General features: G+C 38.2%; 3 protein-coding genes across 4 annotated transcripts; all 3 read left to right on the top strand.

Moving 5' to 3' along the window:
- Positions 1-563: 563 nt before the first annotated feature.
- On the top strand, positions 564-2,253 carry LOC147763174 (uncharacterized). The gene is made up of 3 exons (XM_087007575.1): positions 564-673; positions 1,292-1,453; positions 1,683-2,253. Exons 1-3 carry the CDS (start codon positions 616-618, stop codon positions 1,904-1,906), a joined length of 444 nt encoding a protein of 147 aa, XP_086863701.1. The 5' UTR covers positions 564-615; the 3' UTR covers positions 1,907-2,253.
- Positions 2,253-7,173, top strand: LOC106174977 (uncharacterized). The gene is made up of 4 exons (XM_013556766.2): positions 2,253-3,269; positions 3,739-3,815; positions 5,732-5,893; positions 6,319-7,173. Exons 2-4 carry the CDS (start codon positions 3,758-3,760, stop codon positions 6,603-6,605), a joined length of 507 nt encoding a protein of 168 aa, XP_013412220.2. The 5' UTR covers positions 2,253-3,269; positions 3,739-3,757; the 3' UTR covers positions 6,606-7,173.
- Positions 7,174-10,821: 3,648 nt separating this feature from the next.
- On the top strand, positions 10,822-19,733 carry LOC106174976 (organic cation transporter protein). Of its 2 annotated transcripts, none has more exons than XM_013556765.3 (10): positions 10,822-10,940; positions 12,174-12,736; positions 13,483-13,586; positions 14,000-14,154; positions 15,548-15,716; positions 16,029-16,259; positions 16,821-17,035; positions 17,693-17,801; positions 18,133-18,351; positions 18,598-19,733. In XM_013556765.3, the coding sequence occupies exons 2-10, from the start codon at positions 12,317-12,319 to the stop codon at positions 18,761-18,763; spliced, it is 1,788 nt and encodes a 595-aa protein (XP_013412219.3). In that variant the 5' UTR covers positions 10,822-10,940; positions 12,174-12,316; the 3' UTR covers positions 18,764-19,733. The 2 variants fall into 2 exon arrangements, with proteins under 2 accessions (XP_013412219.3, XP_086866060.1); XM_087009934.1 differs by lacking the exon at positions 10,822-10,940 and adding an exon at positions 11,249-11,348.
- The last annotated feature ends 590 nt before the right edge of the window (positions 19,734-20,323 follow it).

The raw sequence follows: 20,323 nt of genomic DNA, 5'->3' as shown, positions 1-20,323 counted from the left end.
ACGTGTCCGGTTGTAAAATGAAGAGATTGATAAATTAAGAATAATAATAATAATAATAAAACTTTGATGCAGCCATCTAAAAACATGTTAATTACCCTTATATTTGAGGTACCTTTCCAATGCCAAAACGTCTTTCCAATTCATTGTCGATCTGCTTTACAACATAAACGAAAAAATAACATTTTGACTCATAAAAATCCAAGTGCCAATATTGTTCAAATCGAAATAATTTGCGGTGAAATGTCATTACGTCATGAAGTTATTTCATTATAAAAAGATTTCCAGGTAAAGCAGGTGAAAAAAATGAGAACGCCGTGCGTCCACTATCGATTCAGGTTGCCTGAAATAGGGAAATGGCGTGTATTGCTGGGACTTGATTAAATACGTTCAGGGAAATAGCAGGCACCCCAGCGATACCCCTGGTAGAGCAGAACTGTCAATGAACCAGTCACCCCCGTTCATAATTAATAGGCAACTTCACCATTGCTGTTTACGTTTTATCGTAATAAAATATCGTAATGGGTGTTCCTGAATTTCGGTTTTGTCATTTTATCCGCTAGCAATACTATTTCACCATTTATTTTCTTGCGTCTCAGATGCTGTAAACCAAGAGCCATGGTTAACTTGAACGCTGCGCTTTGTCTTGTCATATCTCTTGGGACTGTGAGAACAGGTGAGACTCTGTTGAAAATAGCCATAAATATCATTGGAGTAAAATGCTCTTAATTTCATAACATCGACAAAACATTATTTACTATTTTAATAGTAAATAATGTTTTGTCGATGCAGTCATTAAAATGACTGCTTTGTTGCTACAAATGTACCTCCAGTAGCTGAATGACGACGAACTCCTTGTTTCCAGGGTTATTTATCGGATTAAACTGTAATTGCAAAAATGTAAGCCTAGTAGAAAATCAGTCAAATATTTTAGCTTGGTAGAAAATCTTTGGAGAGGCGGGCCTACGTACGATGTATGTCATTTGATATATGCTGTAAACTGCTTATTTTCCTAATGCTAACATTATGTTATCGTTTAATTAACATATATTAAGGTCATATTGACTCGACCAAATTGAGTAAAATTATGAATTTGTTTTTGTTATGCTGATTGTATATATATATATATTACGTATTTTCTGGGCTTTTAAATTACTTCGCATTTTCTGCTCACGTTGGAATAAATTATCTATTTATCTAAGCAGTTTGCAGTTTTGGAACACAACTCTCTCTCTCTCTCTCTCTCGCCTTGCGGTATATATAGATGTTTCAGTTCCACTTGTCTTTCTTCCAGCGTACTCCGTGGCGTGTTACGTGTGCGAATCCGTCACCTACCCTGGGTGTGACGATCCCTTTGATGCAGCCAACACCAACATCCCCGCTAACGCCACAATAACCGGGCCTATTCCTACCCAGGAGTGCGACAGGTGCTACAAATGGAAAGAAGCAAAGTCAGGTTGTATGACGTCACTCATAGCTTTTCATGTGACGTCAGAAAAAGATTTACATGACTCATTTTGCGCCAAATTAAATTTTCCCCGAGCAAAAAATAAGGAATTTTTCTCCTTTTCACGAATAATTACTCGATCCGTTCCTGCACTTGGATTCGTTGTTTTGTTCCAATCCTATTTCCGAACCCATCTTGGTTTAAACACCCTTTCCATTCTTTTCATGCGGCTACATAGACTCTAACGGAGAGAGAAGTTACAGGGGGACAAAAGTGGGGGAGAGCGGGGGTAGCTGGTTTGGCGTTCGAGACTGGGAGAATGGAGAGCTGTGGGAGTGTTACTGCGAGATAGATTACTGCAACGCGGGGGCCATAGAGACTGCGTCAGCCTTGCAAATTATATCGAATGAAAGAATGACCATATACCTGTATAATTTATTAGAAACACTTCAAAATCTGTGATATAGTGACAGGCCCCGATCATGACGGCACCGTCATAGCTGCCAAGTTGAAGACACAGATATAATTCCCTGTTTGTATAGTGTTGCTCACATCTTGAAAGTGCTACGACACCGTCCAGCACTTATATTCTGGCAATAACGTGCCAGATAACGTTTGGATTGTCTAAGATAATTTCAGGATTAAAAAAAGCAATTTGTTTCGTGTATATAGTTTTATTATATAAATATCTCTCTATGCTATTATTATCACGCGAAATTTAGAGGAAGCCTCTGAATGCGGCTTAAGCACCTTTTACTGTGGAATGTGTTAGATGAGAAGCCAATCACATTATTGCTTGGAGAGAATCGTAAGAAATGATAATTGTGAACTAAGGTCATGTTTATATCATGCTAAGGTGATATCCTCAGCCCAGTTTTGATGTTCATGATTGTATAATGGGAACCCTGAGTTTCCTGTTACTACATACGTAATACCGAGCGAGGAAGAATCGGGATAGAAGTCTTCAGGATTCAGAATAATTGCTATAACCTTTGTTTTGGTGGTAAAATGAATTGAGTCTCATATGAATGATTGGTATCCCTTTAACAACTTAAAAAGAACCCAATCTCAAATTAGAATTAAATTGTCATGTAAATTCACAACACTTCTAAAGCCTCTTAACCTTGGCACCAACCCCCTTAGCCATTCTAGGTGTAACAAAACTGAGGGTCCGTGTGACAGAAAGTCCGCCCTCCATTTAGTTATAATGGTTAGGGTTAGCCTGATCTAAGTGGGTCTAAATCTAGGGCGAGGCTTACCTATGCAAATAAATGGGAAGCGGCTCTCTGTCACGTTACAAAGAGATTGCTAAACTAATAATAATAATAATAATAATACTTTGATGCAGCCATCTAAAAACATGTTACTTAGCCTTATATTTGAGATACCTTTCCAATGCCAAAACGTCTTTCCAATTCATTGTCGATCTGCTTTACAACATAAACGAAAATATAACATTTTGACTCATAAAAAACCCAAGTGCCAATATTGCTCAAATCGAAATAATTTGCGGTGAAATGTCATCACGTCATGAAGTTATTTCATTATAAAAAGATTTCCAGGTAAAACAGGTAAAAAAATGAGAACGCCGTGCGTCCACTATCGATTCAGATTGCCTGAAATAGGGAAATGGCGTGTATTGCTGGGACTTGATTAAGTACGTTCAGGGAAATAGCAGGCACCCCAGCCCGACCCCTGGTGGAGCAGAACTGTCTGTGGAGCAACAGCGTTCAAACTTCAGGGAACGCTCCGCGTTGGAGGGCAATGCACTGTGCAGACGAACCAACACTCTTTCGTGTTTGAAATACAATGAGAGCAACTTACTGTAAGTGTTTTCTCAGTACTTACTTTTAAAAGATCATTTTAATTGTAGCGAAAAATGGGTGAAAGTTAGAAGCAAAACAGAGCTTCATTTTTTTCCATATAATTTATATATAATCAATGTCAATGTAAGCATGATAAGAATCCGTTGTTTTTCTAGGCAAACGTCTTTGATAAATACAGTCTTTCTAAAGATATATTTTATTGTGCGTCATAACATTAATTATATTGTGTAGCACAGACATTTCAACTGTATTTCGACCACGCGCCTTGGGAATACTAAAAATACTTGACGCCTAATTTACGATGTCTTCAATGAACCAGTCAGCCCCGTTCATAATTAATAGGCAACTTCAGCATTGCTGTTTATGTTTTATAGTGATAAAATATCGTAATGGGTGTTCCTGAATTTTGGTATTATTATTATTTAATCCGCTAGCAATTATTTCACCATTTACTTTCTTGCGTCTCAGATGTTGTAAACCAAGAGCCATGGTTACCTTGAACGCTGCGCTTTGTCTTGTCATATTTCTTGGGACTGCCAGAACAGGTGAGCCTCTGTTGAAAATAGCCATAAATATGATTGGAGTAAAATGCTCTTTATTTCATAACATCGTCAAAACATTATTTACTATTAATGACTGCTTTGTTGCTACCTCCAGTAGCTGAATGACGACAAACTCTTCGTTTCCAGGGTAATTTAACGGATAAAACAGGAGTCAAATCTGTAAGCTTGGTAGTCAGTCAAATATTTTAGCTCGGTACAAAATCTTTGGAGAGGTTGGCCTACGCACGATGTGTGTGTCACTTGATGTATGCCGTAAACTGTTTATTTTCCTTATGTTATCGTTTTATTAACATATATTAAGGCCATATTGACTCGACCAACTTGAGTAAAATTATGAATTTGTTTTTGTTATGCTGATTATATATATACACACTGGACAATAGAAGTGTCACCCCCTAACTCAGAGTAATAATAGTAGGCAGATCTTGGGTAGTTATAATGCCTGGTCTACTTATAATGTGACTAATGAGTATAAAACCGCTATACCATGGAATTGTATTGTTGGTCTTGTACATGTACACCAAATGTTATTCCTGTCTTTTTCCAATATGGCAAGATACAGGCAATTATCTAACGGTTATAGGTGCAAGTTATAAACCTGAAGAGGCGGAATATAAGCAATGTCAGAATATCGATACAATTGAATTGTTCAGTCAGAACCGTGCAGAGGGTCAGGTCTTGGTATAGAAACACTGGATCAAGAGACAAATTGCCTCTGATGGGTCGTCCAAGAAAAACTACTGGCCGTGAAGACCGACGACTAATTTTGATGTCCAGGTTGTCAAAGTTTGTCAGTTGACAACACAGTAGAACAATTTCAGACATTATAATGTGTGTGTGAAAATTGCTAGGCGTCGGTTACATGCTCATAGAGTGTACAGCAGGGTAGCAGGACTGAAACCTCTTATATCGTTACAAAACAGGCAGCGTAGAGTGAACTAGGGTCAACAGGACAGTCCATGATAATTGGTCCTAAATATTTTTTCTGATGAGTGTCGCTTTGGTCTGACCTCTGATGACAGACGGATACGATGCTGGCGAAATGCTGGTAAAGCATTTGAACCACATGCACTGAATTTTCGAACCCGGAGCAGCATATTCATCATGGCGTGGGGTTGCATCAGCATCCATGGCGTGGGCGAATTGATAGTGGTTGATGGAGACATGAATCACTAGAAATATATCGATGTTTTGGAGTCAGGCTTGCTACCATCTATTACTAACATGTTTGGTGACAGGAATTATCCATTTGTTCACCAGGATGACAACGCTCCTTGTCACAGGCCCAGAGCAGTTGATGATTGGTTTGACCAACAGGACATTCGCAGGGGGATGTGGCCTGCCCAGAGTCCGGATGCAAACATAATAGAAAATGTGTGGAATGATATGTCAAAACTTTTGACAAATGCCCGTCTAACCAGCAGAGAAACTCTGTTATATTCAGTGTTTCATGCTTGGGCCAGCATAAGCCCTGAACGCATCAGACAATTATATGAATCCTTGCCTCATAGACTGGCACCTATTATTAGGTCACGTGGCTATGCCACTAAGTACTTATTTTGGACTTGAAACTGCATATTTTGGTAGAATGTATATTTTGTTCTCATTTTGTGATTTTTTGTGAAATTTGATGTTAATAAAATAATGCCAGGAGCATATCATTCCACAGTCATTTATCTCCCCCATAGTATTGGTTCAGTAGGGGTGACAATTCTATTGTCCAGTTTGTGTATATTACGTATATTCTGGGCTTTTAAAATACTTTGTACTTTCTGCTCACGTTGGAATAAATTATCTATTTATCTAAGCAGTTTGCAGTTTTGGAACACAACTTTCTCTCTCTCTCGCTCTCTACTTGCGGTATATAGATGTTTCAATTCCACTTGTCTTTCTTCCAGCGTGCTCCATGACGTGTTACGTGTGCGATTCCGTCACCTACCCTGGGTGTGACGATCCTTTTGATGCAGCCAACACCAACATCCCCGCTAACGCCACAATAACCGGGCCTATTCCTACCCAGGAGTGCGACAGGTGCTACAAATGGAAAGAAGCAAAGTCAGGTGTGTATGACGTCACTCATAGCTTTTCATGTGACGTCAGAAAAATATTTACATGACTTATTTTGCGCCAAATTTAATTTTCCCCCGAGCAAAAAATAAGGAATTTTCTCCTTTTCACGGATCATTACTCATCCCGTTCCTGCACTTGGATGCGTTGTTTTGTTCCAATTCTATTTCCGAACAATTCTTGGTTAAGACCGCATTTCCATCCTTTTCATAATCATTTCATAATACATTTCATAATCAAATATCGACGTCAGATACTTTTATTTTAGCGGCTTTATCTTCTTTTTTTAGTCTGAATTGGGAAACAATGTTTGTAAGATAGTTAGTCATAAAAATATGACTGGGGCATTTTCAAACAGAACATGGTATATTTTAAAGAATATGTAGATTATAATATATTTTCTCTATTCTTAATCTAGGCGGCGGAGGAGTGAGCCGCGGCTGTGACGTTTTCACCAGTTACGTCAGTGCGGAAGCATGCGGCTACATAGACTCTAACGGAGAGAGAAGTTACAGGGGGACAAAAGTCGGGGAGAGCGGGGGCAGCTGGTTTGGCGTTCGAGACTGGGAGAATGGAGAGCTGTGGGAGTGTTACTGCGAGATAGATTACTGCAACGCGGGGGCCATAGTGACTGCGTCGGCCTTGTTGGTTTTCAGTATGCTGTCCTTCCATTGCTGTCAGTTTAGTTTCTTAAAGCATTTGTGAGGGAAAGATGGAGCAAAGGCAAACGAGCAATCTATTTTTGTCAGTCACAAAATCGTGATATACGCTTTAGCATATTTGAGTCATTCAATCGTGATTTTAGAAATGGTATGATTAATTTTTTATAGAAAAATATTTTCCTACGACAGAAACATAAAAATGAAATATAATTACTGGGTATTCAGGGGTATGTATGTTGTACTGTTACAAATATGATATGACGTTCATAATGAACCGATATCAATCTCAAAAGTGACTTTGACTTTTGAAGGAAGTTAATCGACAAGAAAAAATATAAATATCAGTCACAAAATATACAGTGCCATCCTAATTGAACACATCTGTCTGTGCACTCTGTTTGGTCTCGTGGGAAATAATATCGAATGAAAGAATGGCTATATAGGCCTACCTGTGTAATTTATTAGAAGCACTTCACAATCTGTGATATAGTGACAGGCTCCGATCATGACGGCACCGTCATATCTGCCAAGTTAAAGACACATTTACCAGTAACCTAGAAGCACCTTCAGAACAAGTTGATCCTCGGACTAACAGATCCGCGGACTAAATTTGGCTGATGCACTAAAGAGTGATGCCGCTAAATCCCTGATGACCCCCCCCCCCCCCCCCCCCCCCACCGTCGCCTCGACATGCACCGTCGCTGCGGGGGCCTAGCAATTAAAACTCGGGGACGAGATTTATTCGTTTAATGGCGCATGTGGAAGCGGGGAGACCATCAGGGGATCGTAACTGGCTTGCTTTTAAAGGGATTCTTCCATATTTATTCTGAATGTACTCTTAAAAATCCTTCATAACCTGATGTTTTCAAAAAAAAAAAAAAAATGCCCACTGTTTATGAAGATAAATGGTTGAAATATTGGAAATAAGTAAAATTGCTTTTAATGCACGGGATTTTTTGTCTGGCAAAATGAAGTAGTAGTGGTGATAACCTTACTTTAACAGTATATCGTTTGTTCACGACAGATGTGAGTAAAAATAAGTCGAACCATCTCTTAAGGTTCCTTCTGACGTCATCAGGTATATCTTCTTCTTCTTATTATTATTATGAAAAAAATCTGACGAAGGACCAACAGGTTTGAAATTCAGTTTTGTTAAGTGTGGTTTAATGTCTTAAACAGTCATTGTTCCGATAGGCAAGATTTAAAAGCAGTATTCAAATCGATATATAGAGGAGCACTTGCCTAAACCCGCCCATACACTCATGCTTATCAAAATTAATGTCATTATAGATGGAAATGAAAAAAAAAAAGAACGTTGAATAGACCCAGAGATTTAGTATTTGAAATTTGGCAGAATTTTATCACCATAAGAATACATTCAGTTTAAGTAATAAAAAACACTATTATCCTTATGAGCATTACTGTTGTCATTGGCACCTGCTATGTCTGTCAAAAGAGTCCTCTATCTAAAGATCTATGGATCTTAGATTAAAAGTTTAGGTTTTTGAATCAGAACGTCTTCAAGGCAGTTTAGTCTCTCTTTTTAAGTACTGCTGCATTTCGCTTCCCTCTTGCACCGATATAACTCTTCAATAAATGCAGGTAAACATCAAAGTTTCTGCGAAAGCACGCGATGGAGCTACCTTGGGAAAAGGCTACCTCGGTCGAACCCATCAGGTCACGTATCTTACGGTTTCATAATTACTGCTGTTTTCATCACACTATTTTTCAATTAACTCGCAACAGAGACAAAGCTATATACAGGCCGCTTCGTCCAGCGTCTGATATTCACAAACTGGCGTGTGGGAATTACCTCTTAATTGATTACCAGCAGGGTTACTCGCCAATATGTATTTATTGATGAAATACAGGATTGCAAATCGTTCATTATATGTATTCAAAAGTTCGAGAATATATATTTTTCTTCAATTGGTTTCCTTCCTTCACAATATATGTTCACATTAAAGGTTAATATATTTTTCTTTCCTAGTGAATTAGATAGCAAAACTGTGATTTCTCCTGAAATTGTTATCTAATTGTTTGTACAGCGAAAAGAATTTTTACGTCTTTCCTTATTTAAGAGTATGGGAGTGCTAACGGCAGTATGGTCTATTAGGTTGGGTGTGAACAGACGGTCATTAACTTTAACATAATTGCAGCTTAAGAAGGATGCTCTGCAAGGAAAATACATTTAAAAAGATTCAACTAGTATGTCAGCTGTTTTCTCCATTATACGTAAGCATTTCTGTAAAATATGTGAAGACCGTCACTGACCTTAAACTGAAATAGGGAACACATCGGAAAGGTCAGTAATCTTATTTTTTCAAAATTAAACACTGCTTGAAGCAATTTTTCAAATTGTATTGTTAAATTCTTAAGACGGCTGCCGTTTGTTATAGTTGTGGTTAAATTCAAATATTCTGGAGGCTTTTTTGACCTAGGTGGTGAGGTTACGTGCTCTTGGGAACTTCGCGGTTGCTAGGTCACAGAGAGGAGCGCACCGTACCTGGTGCCGACTGTCCGGCCATCTTAGGGCTCATTCACAATGGAACTATTGTTCTACATAGATCGATCCAACTCCAACGGGAAGTCAGATTAACGCGTACGCCTCCTCTTGGCGTTGTGTATAGAATAAAGAAAAGCCTGTGATTATACGAGTACATTGAGAACAATAGGAAATGTGTTAATCTATTAATCTGATTGCATTCAGCGAGAGTTCACGTGGAGTTGGGTCGAATTATGTAGAACAATACTTCCATTGGAAATGAACCCTTACGCTCACACTGGAGTACTTTGAACATATAGGCACTTATATTTCTGTAACGTATAGAAATGTAAACACTCCGAACATCAATTAAGGAATTAAAAAATTCTTAACGATAAGTATTAACTAAACTATTTACACTCCTACTTTCAGTATGTCCCCAGGATCGTCATGTGCGTAAAATAGGTTGTTCTGTTTTTTTTTTTTTTTTTTTTTTTCGATTGACTGAGAATGAACATTGGTTGGACTGACTTTTTTATCAGCCCATCTTTGTAATCATGAAATGTCATATGTTTATATAAGTTTCGTGAATCTGTTGTACAGTTTACGCAGTTTGTTGTAGCGGGCAATAGGCTCATTCTTTTGTTAATTTAAACGGCTTATTTGTGTCTTCGTTATACAGCACCCGACTGCACTGTTATATCTTGCTGTTTTAACATTATTTTTTGATAAAAAGTGTGTTATTTTCTCTCTCGTGGGTAAGCACCAAGTGAAGGATGTAGATTCTGCACATAGCGCGTGGGGTCCATTCTTTCTCCATTCCCACACGTTTCTTTGTTTTCCTAAAATCAACGTCCAACCTTTTTAATTTAATTATGGATTTAGTTCTCAATGGACTATTCAAGCATAGGAAAATTTTCCATGCATTTTTCCCCTAAAATTAGAACATCGGATTTTTCCATCACCGTAAGTGTCAGGAACAGCCTGTACCCCATAGTAACTGATAAAATGTTTTGTAGCACATTTAGTGCCATCTGAGTCTCATACATATTCCTTTTTTTGTGTGCAAATAAGAACAAAGCTTATTCTGTTGGAGATCAGAGACAACTTGTGAGAGCAGGACGTCACACTGCGTACCTTCTCGGCGACTGCATTAAGGAGCCATCTTGGGGCTTTAACGAGGTAAAATAGTACGTTGATCAAACGCGAGTCATTAAAATATATAAAATGCATATATTTTTAATTACTTTTTAAAATAATTTCGGTTTAGAAGGTTTAAACACCTGTTGTAACTGTTGAAATTATGTTCCTTTCTTTAAAATGAACCTATATCAATGAAAGGCGCATACTCTCGGACATATAGTTGTCATAAAAATCGCATTTATGTCCAGTAATTGCCATTAGGTAGTACTATGTTTTCACTGTATTAGAAAGGCTTTCGGCAGGTGTACAATAACAGTTAATTTACTTTTAAAAATCATTTTGGTTAAGACGGTGGTTCTTCTTTTCAAGTATATTACACCTGTTGTAACTGTTGAAATTATGTTCCTTTCTTTAAAATGAACCTATATCAATGAAAGGCACGTACTCTCGGACATATAGTGGTCATAAACATCGCGTTTATGTCCAGTAATTGCCATTAGGTAGTACTATGTTTTCCACTGTTTTGGAGAGGCTTTCGGCAGGTGTACTATAACAGTTGATTTATAAGTAGTTACCAAGGACATGGTGCATTAGTTAGGTAACTATAGGTAACATAGGTAACATAGTTCGGATGTGCCGAATGCATGCTCCTATTTTGTGTACAGGTAACACTCCGGCAATCACGAGCCAGACAATTTCTCTGCATTGGCTCGAATGGGATGTTGTATGACGCAGCCCGTCGGACGCAAGGTACGTTATATAGCCAATTCGTTATAGCCAATTCTTTATCTAAATGTTTTGACACCAAGATTGATCACATTACATAGCACTCTTGATTTACAGAAATTACTGGATGTTGCATCTGCGAAAAAGTTAGCGTCTAGTTTGTATAGTGTTGCTCACATCTTGAAAGTGCTACGCGCAGTCCAACATTCAGATACTGGTAATAACGTACCAGACGACGTTTAGATTTTCTAAGATAATTTTAGGATTAAGAAAAGCAATTTGTTTCGTGTATATAGTTTTATTTTATAATTAAATCTCTATGCTATTATTATCAAGCGAAATTTAGAGGAGGCAGCTGGATGCGGCCTGAGTATCTTTTACTGTGGAATGTGTTAGATGAGAAGCCAATCACATTATTGCTTGGAGAGAATCGTAAGAATTGTAATAAATGATAATTGTGAACTAAGGTCATGTTTATATCATGCTAAGGTGATATCCTCAGCCCAGTTTTGATGTTCATGATTGTATAATGGGAACGTTGAGCTTCCTGTTACAACATACGTAAGACCGAGCGAGAGTGAATCGGAATAGAATTCTTCAGAATTTAGAATAATTGCTATAACCTCCGTTTTGGTTGTAAAATAGAATTTCTAATATTATTTCTAAGTGTTGTTCTTACAATGTATTTAATGTGGAATTTTGAGTCTCATATGAAGAGTTGGTATCCCTTTAACAACTTAAAAAGAACCCAACTCTCAAATTAAAATTAAATTGTCATGTAAAGCCTCTTAACTTTGGCACCAACCCCCCTTGGCCATTCTAGGTGTAACAAAACTGAGGGTCCGTGTGACAGAAAATCCGCCCTCCATTTAGTTATAATGGTTAGGGTTAGCCTGATCTAAGTGGGTCAAAATCTAGCGCGAGGCTTACCTGTTCAAATAAATGGGAAGCGGACTCTCTGTCATGGGGGGCTCTCTGTCACGTTACACCGTTCTATCAGTAAACGGACTCAAATTTGTCACCCCGAGGTGCCATTAATGGCAGTTGCGATGGAAGAATGTTGATAAACGGCAAATTGGTGGCAGGTTTTGGCTATTGAAAACAGGGCTGGTGGATTGCACCTTATGCCGTCCAATGGTTAGCCTGTTTGAAATTCGAAGGTGACAGTGTTTGATTTTATAATATTAAACCAATGGCTTTACCTTTAAATGAATGTTTATCAGGATTGTGACAACACATTTACATTGACCTTTCCAGGCATTCTGAAGCGAACAGTTTGTATTTTTCCATTCGGTTGACGCATTCTCGGACAAGGTCTTTGTCTATAAATGACTCCAGCGTGGTGAGGGCGACCACAAAACACGAGACGCGTTACACTCAACACACATCTAGACGGCATCATGCATCTGGACGATTTTCTGAAGATAGTCGGGGAGTTCGGGAGATACCAAAGGCTGCAGTATATCTCAATATGTCTGATCAATATGTATGCCACTTTTAACATGTTGGGATCAGTCTTTTTTACGGCCACCCCCAGTTACCACTGCAAGGTACCGCAAGTCTACGAGAACGTCACACTCGCGCCTTACAACAACCTGTCCTCGCGACTCTTCCCGCCAAACACGTCATTTCCAACAGACCAAGATGTCAATAGAGTGGTACCAGGCACATGTAGCATCGTGATTCGGAACGTTGGAAATGATACAGAAGACTTCATTTCGGCATGGACGGGCCAGTCTGATGGGAATCGCACAGAGCTGCCTTGCCCTGAAGGGAGGACCTACGCTAAAGACATCTACACGTCCACGGTCGTATCTGAGGTAATTTTTAATGCAAGCCCCGTGTATGCAAACTCTCTATTGAACGATTATGAACCCAAAAAGTCACCCATTATATCAAAGTATTACACAATATTATCAAATGCGACATAATGAAAGCAATTGTTTGTATCTTTTAGATTAGTTCAACTAGCAATATGCTTGGTATAAACAGGCATGACATTTTCCGACCGTCGGTGTATTTTTGGCTTTATGGGGTTCCAAAAATATCTTTAGCCTAGGCAGCCCATGAAACCCACGCCATATTTTCCGACCTTTTCATTAAATGGTGATCTCATCCTGTATAACTCCTTTCATCGGCCCTCATGTTTCGAACCAGCATGTGTAAAACAGGTTCATTTGACCAACACATTACAATGGGAACATTGAATATTGTCTGCATGTTTATGCTACAGTTTTGCATATCAAATGAATATTTAGAGAATATTGTTGTGCGCATTGCATGTATCATTCCATTTGAACAGTTAATCTCATCAATAGATCACATTTAAATGTATTAACAGTACTCAGAGATGCACATAAACGGAGAGGGGGGATACGATTATTTTAAAAAAGATCTGGAACAAAATATTTAACGTTTTCTTTCTTTTGAATATCTGTTGAGGCAAATAACCACTTTACTGGAGTTGTTCTTTTTTTCTAAAACATATTCAAGGGTCACACCATCAACATTACTTTCTTTTAAGAAAACATGATTTTATCTAGATCTGTCTGTGAATTATTTTCAGTTTGATCTAGCGTGCGGCAGCGAGTGGCAAGTCAGTACCAGCAAGTCAGTTTTCTTTATAGGGAAGCTAATAGGGGACATCATATCAGGCGTTATTTCAGACAGGTATGTCTTCAAAAATCCACTTCCAACGCCTTAAAACTATAGCAAGAAAAATAATAAAAGAATAAATAAATTAAAAAGATTACTCCCCCCCCCCCCAAAAAAAAAAAAAAAAGAAAAGAAATTCGTTTTTGGGTTCCATAAACCGCAATGAGATTCGTGCGTACTTAAAATGCATTAATTTGATACCAAATCATTTTCTATTTGAGAGGAGAGCAGGTCGAATTCATTTAGGTTTCAAGAAAAAAGTGAAATTTTCCGGTATGAGAATATGTAAACGTTCAAACCTATACTTCTATGTAATCTGTCTACTAAGGAAAGGCACACAGGAGTGCGCACATATTTGAATGGATTGTACTATTTCAGGGAAATTCATGAAAAAAGCAAACCTTAAACGTACTATTCTTTTTTCAAAGGTTTGGTCGTCGCCCCTCGGTGTTGCTGGCTCTGATGGTTTCCGTGTTGCTGGGGATAGCGACGGCGCTCATTCCCAGTATGGTGGTATATGTTGTATCTCAGGGTATCCAAGGCGTGCTAAATGGGTTTTATTTTAACGTGGCTTACACCATAGGTATGTATATTGCATGTTTAAGTATACAGGTATTCTAACGATTTTTCTCTTCATTACTGCAGGCATCATTTGTTAGGGAATAAGCAGAGGCATGCATTGCATGGTGTTAGAGAGAAAACTGTTCGTATGAGATTTATATTTCACAATAAAAACATTGTTCACAATTCATAGAAAAATAATAAAACCCATTTTACCACCAAAACGGCAATGATTCTGGAATCTGAGCTTGCCATCAAACCACATGGACCTTCAGAGATGTCTATATCTCCGTAATTATCTCTTAAGAAATATTTACAAAAATATTTTTTAGAAAAAAAAAACATAGACAAACTTTGAATGTCCGAAATAGATTTATTAACCATTGGTAAGCATGGGAAATTGTCGTTTTCCCCTAATATTTTTTTCCAAAACGAATAGTTGTTATCCCTTCAAGCTGGTGTTCTGGAAATGCAACAATTATTTTGCTGTACTTCAGTGTATAGCCATTTTTGCCGCCTTCCAAAACAACCTATAGTCGTCGTAAATGTCAAGACATAAGAATGTTCATATCTTCTAGGTCTGTCCTGCTTCTGTATTGTTTTGATATTAAAACACACATGATGTTTTTATTACCATCTGATATAGGTTGTGTGACAGAGCAGGGGGATTTTATATAATACAAAACACAGCACACGCAGAGTAGTTCATGCCCTATGTAAATCTCACTATGCAACACCATATTATTGTTTCTCTATTGGTCACACGCGTTGGCAGTTTTCAAATGATAGCCTATTTATTGGTTCTAGCACAATTTAGGTTTACTAAAGTATAGGCCGTGTCAGTATTTTGTCATTTTAGGCAATCCAAGCCAGGATTTTAAACGCATTCTAAATTCATGGATAGCTTATTGTTGAACTTATCTGAGAACAATAAAACTTTTAAAAATAGGTCTATAATGACATATATATGACCTTTAAAAACTCCTTGTCCCCCGTCCAACCTGGTAGTCAGTCACAGTTTGAAAAAAACGCAATTTTAACTAAATCACGGCACAATTGTCTCGGAATATCCGGAAGTAGAGCCATTGGTTGAATGGCGTATCAGGAAAACCTGCGCTTAAGCGCAGCTTTGACCTTTAGCTTTTTTTTCCAAAATTGTTACAGAGTTATGGCAAATGTCAGAGAAGGAAGATTAAAGGTGGGTAAGGAGGGGGAAAATGCTATTACCCCGAAAAAATTCGTTAATTATGAAAAAAACTGTTTTGGAATGCTTAAAGGTACAGAAGGGGCCAGCGTGTATCTTCTCTATAGACAGGCAGACGGAATACTATTAGAAACCCAAATTAATTAAATATATCCTATTTTAATTTGTAATTGAGCAGAATGCATGACTATTTGAAATTTTCTCATTTCAGCCGTTGAGTTCGTGGGTCCAAGCAAGCGCAATTCAGCGGCTATTTCAATGACCTACTTCTTCACATTGGGCTATTTTGTCCTCGTTCTCTTTGCCTACTTCATCCGTGACTGGAGACACCTTGCTCTGGCCCTGTACGCACCTTGTATATTATTTGGATTCTTCTGGCTGTGAGTATTCGCCTTTCAGTGGGTGGTTGATAATCAAAAGCGTTGAGAACGGGAATGCGTATATTTGACGACCAGTGTTCGAAGGTCTGTTCCAGAGACCCATGGCATCATACTGCTGACGCAGTATTTTAACTGGGAACATTAACTTTTCAGTTCCACTTTTCAACTATCACAAAATGACTGTCCGATTCAAAATTAATGTAGCTTTTACAAACATTGTACTTCTTCAATAATGCATACATGTATGCACATTTCTATATAGCTTATTTTAGCTTTGGCAGGTTACAATGAAATTGTTGGTTTTTCTTCAAGGACGCTACCAGAATCGTTTCGCTGGCTATTGTCTAGAGGTCGGCATAGTGAGGCTGAGAAACTGCTTCGAAAGGTGGCAAGATGGAACAAAGTCGACGTGAAAGAGGGGGACATACAGGGGGTTTTAAAAACCTCTAGAGACGCCAAGGCGCTGGCCGAAACCTTCACTCCGTTAGACTTAGTGAGAACAAGGCGTCGACTGGCGATCACTGCGAGCATGTGCTTTATCTGGTTAGTGTTGTCTTACCCAGTATAATCTATACTGCATTGCCTTGTTGATTGCCTATGCGTACATGTTCTTCCTTCGTGATCTATTCTAGGATGTAAAACGTATTTTTGGGCCCTTATTTTTGTACAGAACGCTTCAGTGATGACATATAACAGCTACTGCACCAATATTTTTGTGATGGTTGTAACATAATGTGTTACACTGACATTTCTGAGATAACGAAATCTGATTTTTTTTTTTTTTGCGATATTCACGATTAAATCATATGAGACATGTATTCTTCTTCTCGATAAAACTAACAAGCCATCGATATTCAGGTGCTTAGATAAATGACTCTTTTGTCTCTCTTATTTACAATGGAATAGCTCTCTTACTGCCCAAATTGCGAAGAATGCGAGATTTGTCAACCATGTCGCTTAATTAACCTCTTATTGGTTACTTGTCCATAGATGGTGGATCGAAATGTCATGTTTGACTCATGATACTTGGTCTCTAAGTAAAAGAATAGTTCCTATCTATAGATCACAAAAACATATTTCATAAAAAGGCCTTCTTGTTCCAAGGATGGTGAACGGCATGGTCTACTACGGTGTTTCTCTGGGAACGGAAGATCTCGGCGGCAACCTCTACGTTAACTTTACCCTGATGGGCGCCATTGAGATTCCGGCGTACGCCTTCGCCATATATGCCGTAAACAAGATCGGAAGACGCACGACGCTGATTGGTACCATGTTACTTGGTGGCATTGGCTGCTTGGTGTCTGGGTGCCTAACTTCTGGTGGGTAGGCCTACACATTTTAAGAACATTCGTATTTAGTCTTGCTTCACAAAACGAGAAAATTCTAATCTAGATTATATAAGCATTTGTTCAAGTAATGTAGGTTTTATTTTCCAAGTACATTGTTAATAAGATTTTTTCCTTTTTGTGTTGTTCAAGTTTTGACAGTAGATTTGTATTTCAATTTTATTTGATTATATCTGGCGTGTCTTTACAAGGAAGTCAATAAAGCCCCCATCCATATCATATACATCAGAAAATCGAAGTGTCCAAAGCGTTTAATTAATAATGGAATACAAAAATTGGCATTAATGTAAATTAAGAACAGGTCATTTGATGGATGACGATGAAGCGATTATAGGCCTACCACCGGCTTTTCTGTTTATTAGTCATATGGATTTAAACCATCCCACCGTAGCCACTGATGTACATGTAGTTTGCTTACGTCACAGACAAAAACTTGAGCAAATGAATTGTTTTGTAATTTGTAATTTCGAAAATTAAATCAAAAACTATCTGCCGTTTTCACGCTTTTTTGCTCTTTATACTGTAAGTAATATTGCGTGAATATCATAAGTTTATGTTTGGTAATCAAATAACGGGAAACAATGTCTTGTCATTTTATGTCTTGTTTTGAGCTATCTTTTAAACATCCAGACGTCCACTGGTTAATCGTGACCTTTGCAATCATTGGGAAGATGGGAATCTCAGCGTCCTTCGTGATCATCTGGCTGTTCACGGCCGAGTGCTACCCCACAGTGATGAGGCAAGGCCAGGGGTTGCAGCATGCTAAAACATAACATATACATTGTGTAACGTAGAAGGAGCAATTATAGCAAGCCTTAAATTGTTAATGAAATATCAGCGATGTTTAAAAACACTCCCTATTTGCGATTTTTATTTTGTTTTATTTTCTGCTTCACAGAACGTATCAGCTTGTCGTATTTTGCTTTGTCTGTGTGCTTAATCTATAAGTACGGCTGTCTCAATTTTATTAATTTTTTGAAGCAAATTTGTTCGCATTTTTTTTTTTGGGGGGGGGGTTTGGTTTGGATTTTTTCACAGTGAATTAAAGGACACGTTTTGTGGTGTTTCAGGATCATTGCTATTGGTATGGGATCTGCCTTTGCACGATTCGGCAGTGCTCTTGGTCCACAGATAATGATGCTGAAGGATTTAGTCTCCTATCTGCCTATGGTAATCTTTGGGCTCAATGCTATTGCCGCTGGCTTTCTGGCCATGCTGCTCCCGGAAACAGTGAACCGCAAACTTCCTCAGAACATAAGGGAGTTTGACACGTTATTGAATTCAGCTGGGTAAGGAATACGACCATATCTCTTATCTCTACACTCATAATAATAAATTTTGTTGAAGGTCTTGCCCTTGTCTAGCGAGAGCTGCTGAATAACGTACATTGTACTGAAAAGGTGCATCATAAATCTAAGGTTGTATTTATGATTTTAAAAAATCCATAAAGTTGCCCTTGGCAGAAAGGGATGGGGGTGATGTTTACCGTGATTTATTGAATAACATAGTTATATTTTGCAACAATGCTGTTTCAGATTGTTTGGTCACTGTAAAGCTGCCGCCACTGATTCCGATAATGGCTCCGAATCATTTCCTACAGAAGACACGCCGAGCGACCCGGATGTAGATGCAAAACTGATGAAAAATGGCACTCCTGCTCACTCTGAAGATTGCACTACATCTGCTCCCAATAATGTCTGAAGACGTGGATCTAAGTGATGTTTTATGTTGAGCTAGAAACAACGAAAACTGCAACCGAAAACCATTATTGGCAATTTGTTGGAGACATCGTTTGGGCCGATTCTATGCAATATCTCATCGAGTATCATTCTCTAATTCTCAGGTCCGACTGCCACCTTCATCGGTGAGCGAAGCTCAACTCCCATTCGCCTAGTGCCAAATAGTCCAATGAAAGATATCCTTTCTGGGATCTTTGCTCCAAATCGAATCTTCCTTCAGAAAAAAAGCAATATTTTTCTACTCCCGAATCATTGTGCCTCCCATCCATGAACTTGGACTCGATGTATTATGTCATTTCTGATTAAATGATTTAGTTTCAAATGTCTAGATACATGTATATAGACAGAGAAGTTACGACTTAAGGGTATTTTTATATACGGATAGCATACCTTATATAAAAATACCCTTAAGAATGAAGTTAAACTATCAGTTTTATCGTATATGGTTAAACATAGCCAACTTTGTCTTTTTTTTTTCATGAAAAGTCTTTTCATTTGTGTGTATTTGACAATTGCATTTTATGTTACACCAAGAAGTTACAACTTCTTGGTTACACATTTTTTGAAACGCATCGAAATGACAGTATATTGTGGCTTTGGTGTGTGTAACCATGGTCAGGGTATCAGCAGTAACCAAAGTCCCGTGACAACCACACAAACCACGAGACGTCAATCACGATCTCGCGTGACCACAATTACTCTGACGTATCGTAATGGTGTCATGTCACTGGTGATAAACGGTAGTTCCAGGACATAACGGAAAAACAAAAATTCATTCTTCTTATGATTTATGGTTCTGGCCTTTTATACACTTACTAGAAAGCTTATACGCTCACATTAGTAATTTCCGGACGACTGATTTTTAGAAATGTTTCTATTCCAGGAAAAAAATGTTATGAAATAAAAGTACATGTAATCTACATGTATGTATGCATGGCGAGTTTTGTGCATTTGCTTTATTTGTATGCAGAATAACCAGGCACCATTTTACTATATATTTTGCTGTGCAATAAGAAATGCACACTTATATACACAGTGCGCTAGCTTGAAAACCACATCTATAAAATATTAAAGCCCCAGGCTACCTCTCCGCCTTGACTCCTTCAAAATTAGGAGATGGACATGTGATAAAAATCAAAACACCAGGGGATCTCCAAAACACGTGTAATTGATACAAGTTTAAAGGGGGCATGTTTGGGCTCACGACTTACTCCCACAATAACCATTTTAAAAGTGATCTGACCCATCTGAGACCTCCCCGACACACGCACAAAGTTACCTTCTAAAAACTACGGTATTTGCACAGGATTCTGTACCTCTGGGATAAAAAAGCTCTGCACGTAATGCAGATATTAATGCCGTTCCCATTGATATTTTCTTCGTGTGAATTATAAGAACTAGTAAATAATCTGTAATAAAACAATTTTCTGTAGATGGACCTCTGGTGTAGGCCCTATCGTTTAATTCTTCAGTTATCGCACCATTTGAAGAGAACGTTTCACGCAGTTTTCCTTTAGGTTCG

Source organism: Lingula anatina, chromosome 3, assembly GCF_051362555.1.
Source record: "Lingula anatina isolate TDL-2025a chromosome 3, LinAna3.0, whole genome shotgun sequence".
In the NCBI taxonomy this organism is placed as follows: Eukaryota; Metazoa; Brachiopoda; class Lingulata; order Lingulida; family Lingulidae; genus Lingula; species Lingula anatina.
The sequence above is the reverse complement of the archived record's forward strand: the minus strand, read 5'-3'. Positions and strand labels throughout refer to the sequence as shown.

Excerpts from the sequence above, each read along its gene's own strand:
- LOC106174976 (XM_013556765.3), top strand. The coding sequence starts at position 12,317 with ATGCATCTGGACGATTTTCTGAAGATAGTCGGGGAGTTCGGGAGATAC. Across the intron at positions 15,717-16,028 it reads TTATTTGGATTCTTCTGGCT|GACGCTACCAGAATCGTTTC; the intron begins GTGAGTATTCGC and ends TTTTTCTTCAAG. Across the intron at positions 18,352-18,597 it reads ACGTTATTGAATTCAGCTGG|ATTGTTTGGTCACTGTAAAG; the intron begins GTAAGGAATACG and ends ATGCTGTTTCAG.
- LOC106174977 (XM_013556766.2), top strand. The coding sequence starts at position 3,758 with ATGGTTACCTTGAACGCTGCGCTTTGTCTTGTCATATTTCTTGGGACT. Across the intron at positions 3,816-5,731 it reads TCTTGGGACTGCCAGAACAG|CGTGCTCCATGACGTGTTAC; the intron begins GTGAGCCTCTGT and ends TCTTTCTTCCAG. Across the intron at positions 5,894-6,318 it reads ATGGAAAGAAGCAAAGTCAG|GCGGCGGAGGAGTGAGCCGC; the intron begins GTGTGTATGACG and ends TTCTTAATCTAG.
- LOC147763174 (XM_087007575.1), top strand. The coding sequence starts at position 616 with ATGGTTAACTTGAACGCTGCGCTTTGTCTTGTCATATCTCTTGGGACT. Across the intron at positions 674-1,291 it reads TCTTGGGACTGTGAGAACAG|CGTACTCCGTGGCGTGTTAC; the intron begins GTGAGACTCTGT and ends TCTTTCTTCCAG. Across the intron at positions 1,454-1,682 it reads ATGGAAAGAAGCAAAGTCAG|ACTCTAACGGAGAGAGAAGT; the intron begins GTTGTATGACGT and ends GCGGCTACATAG.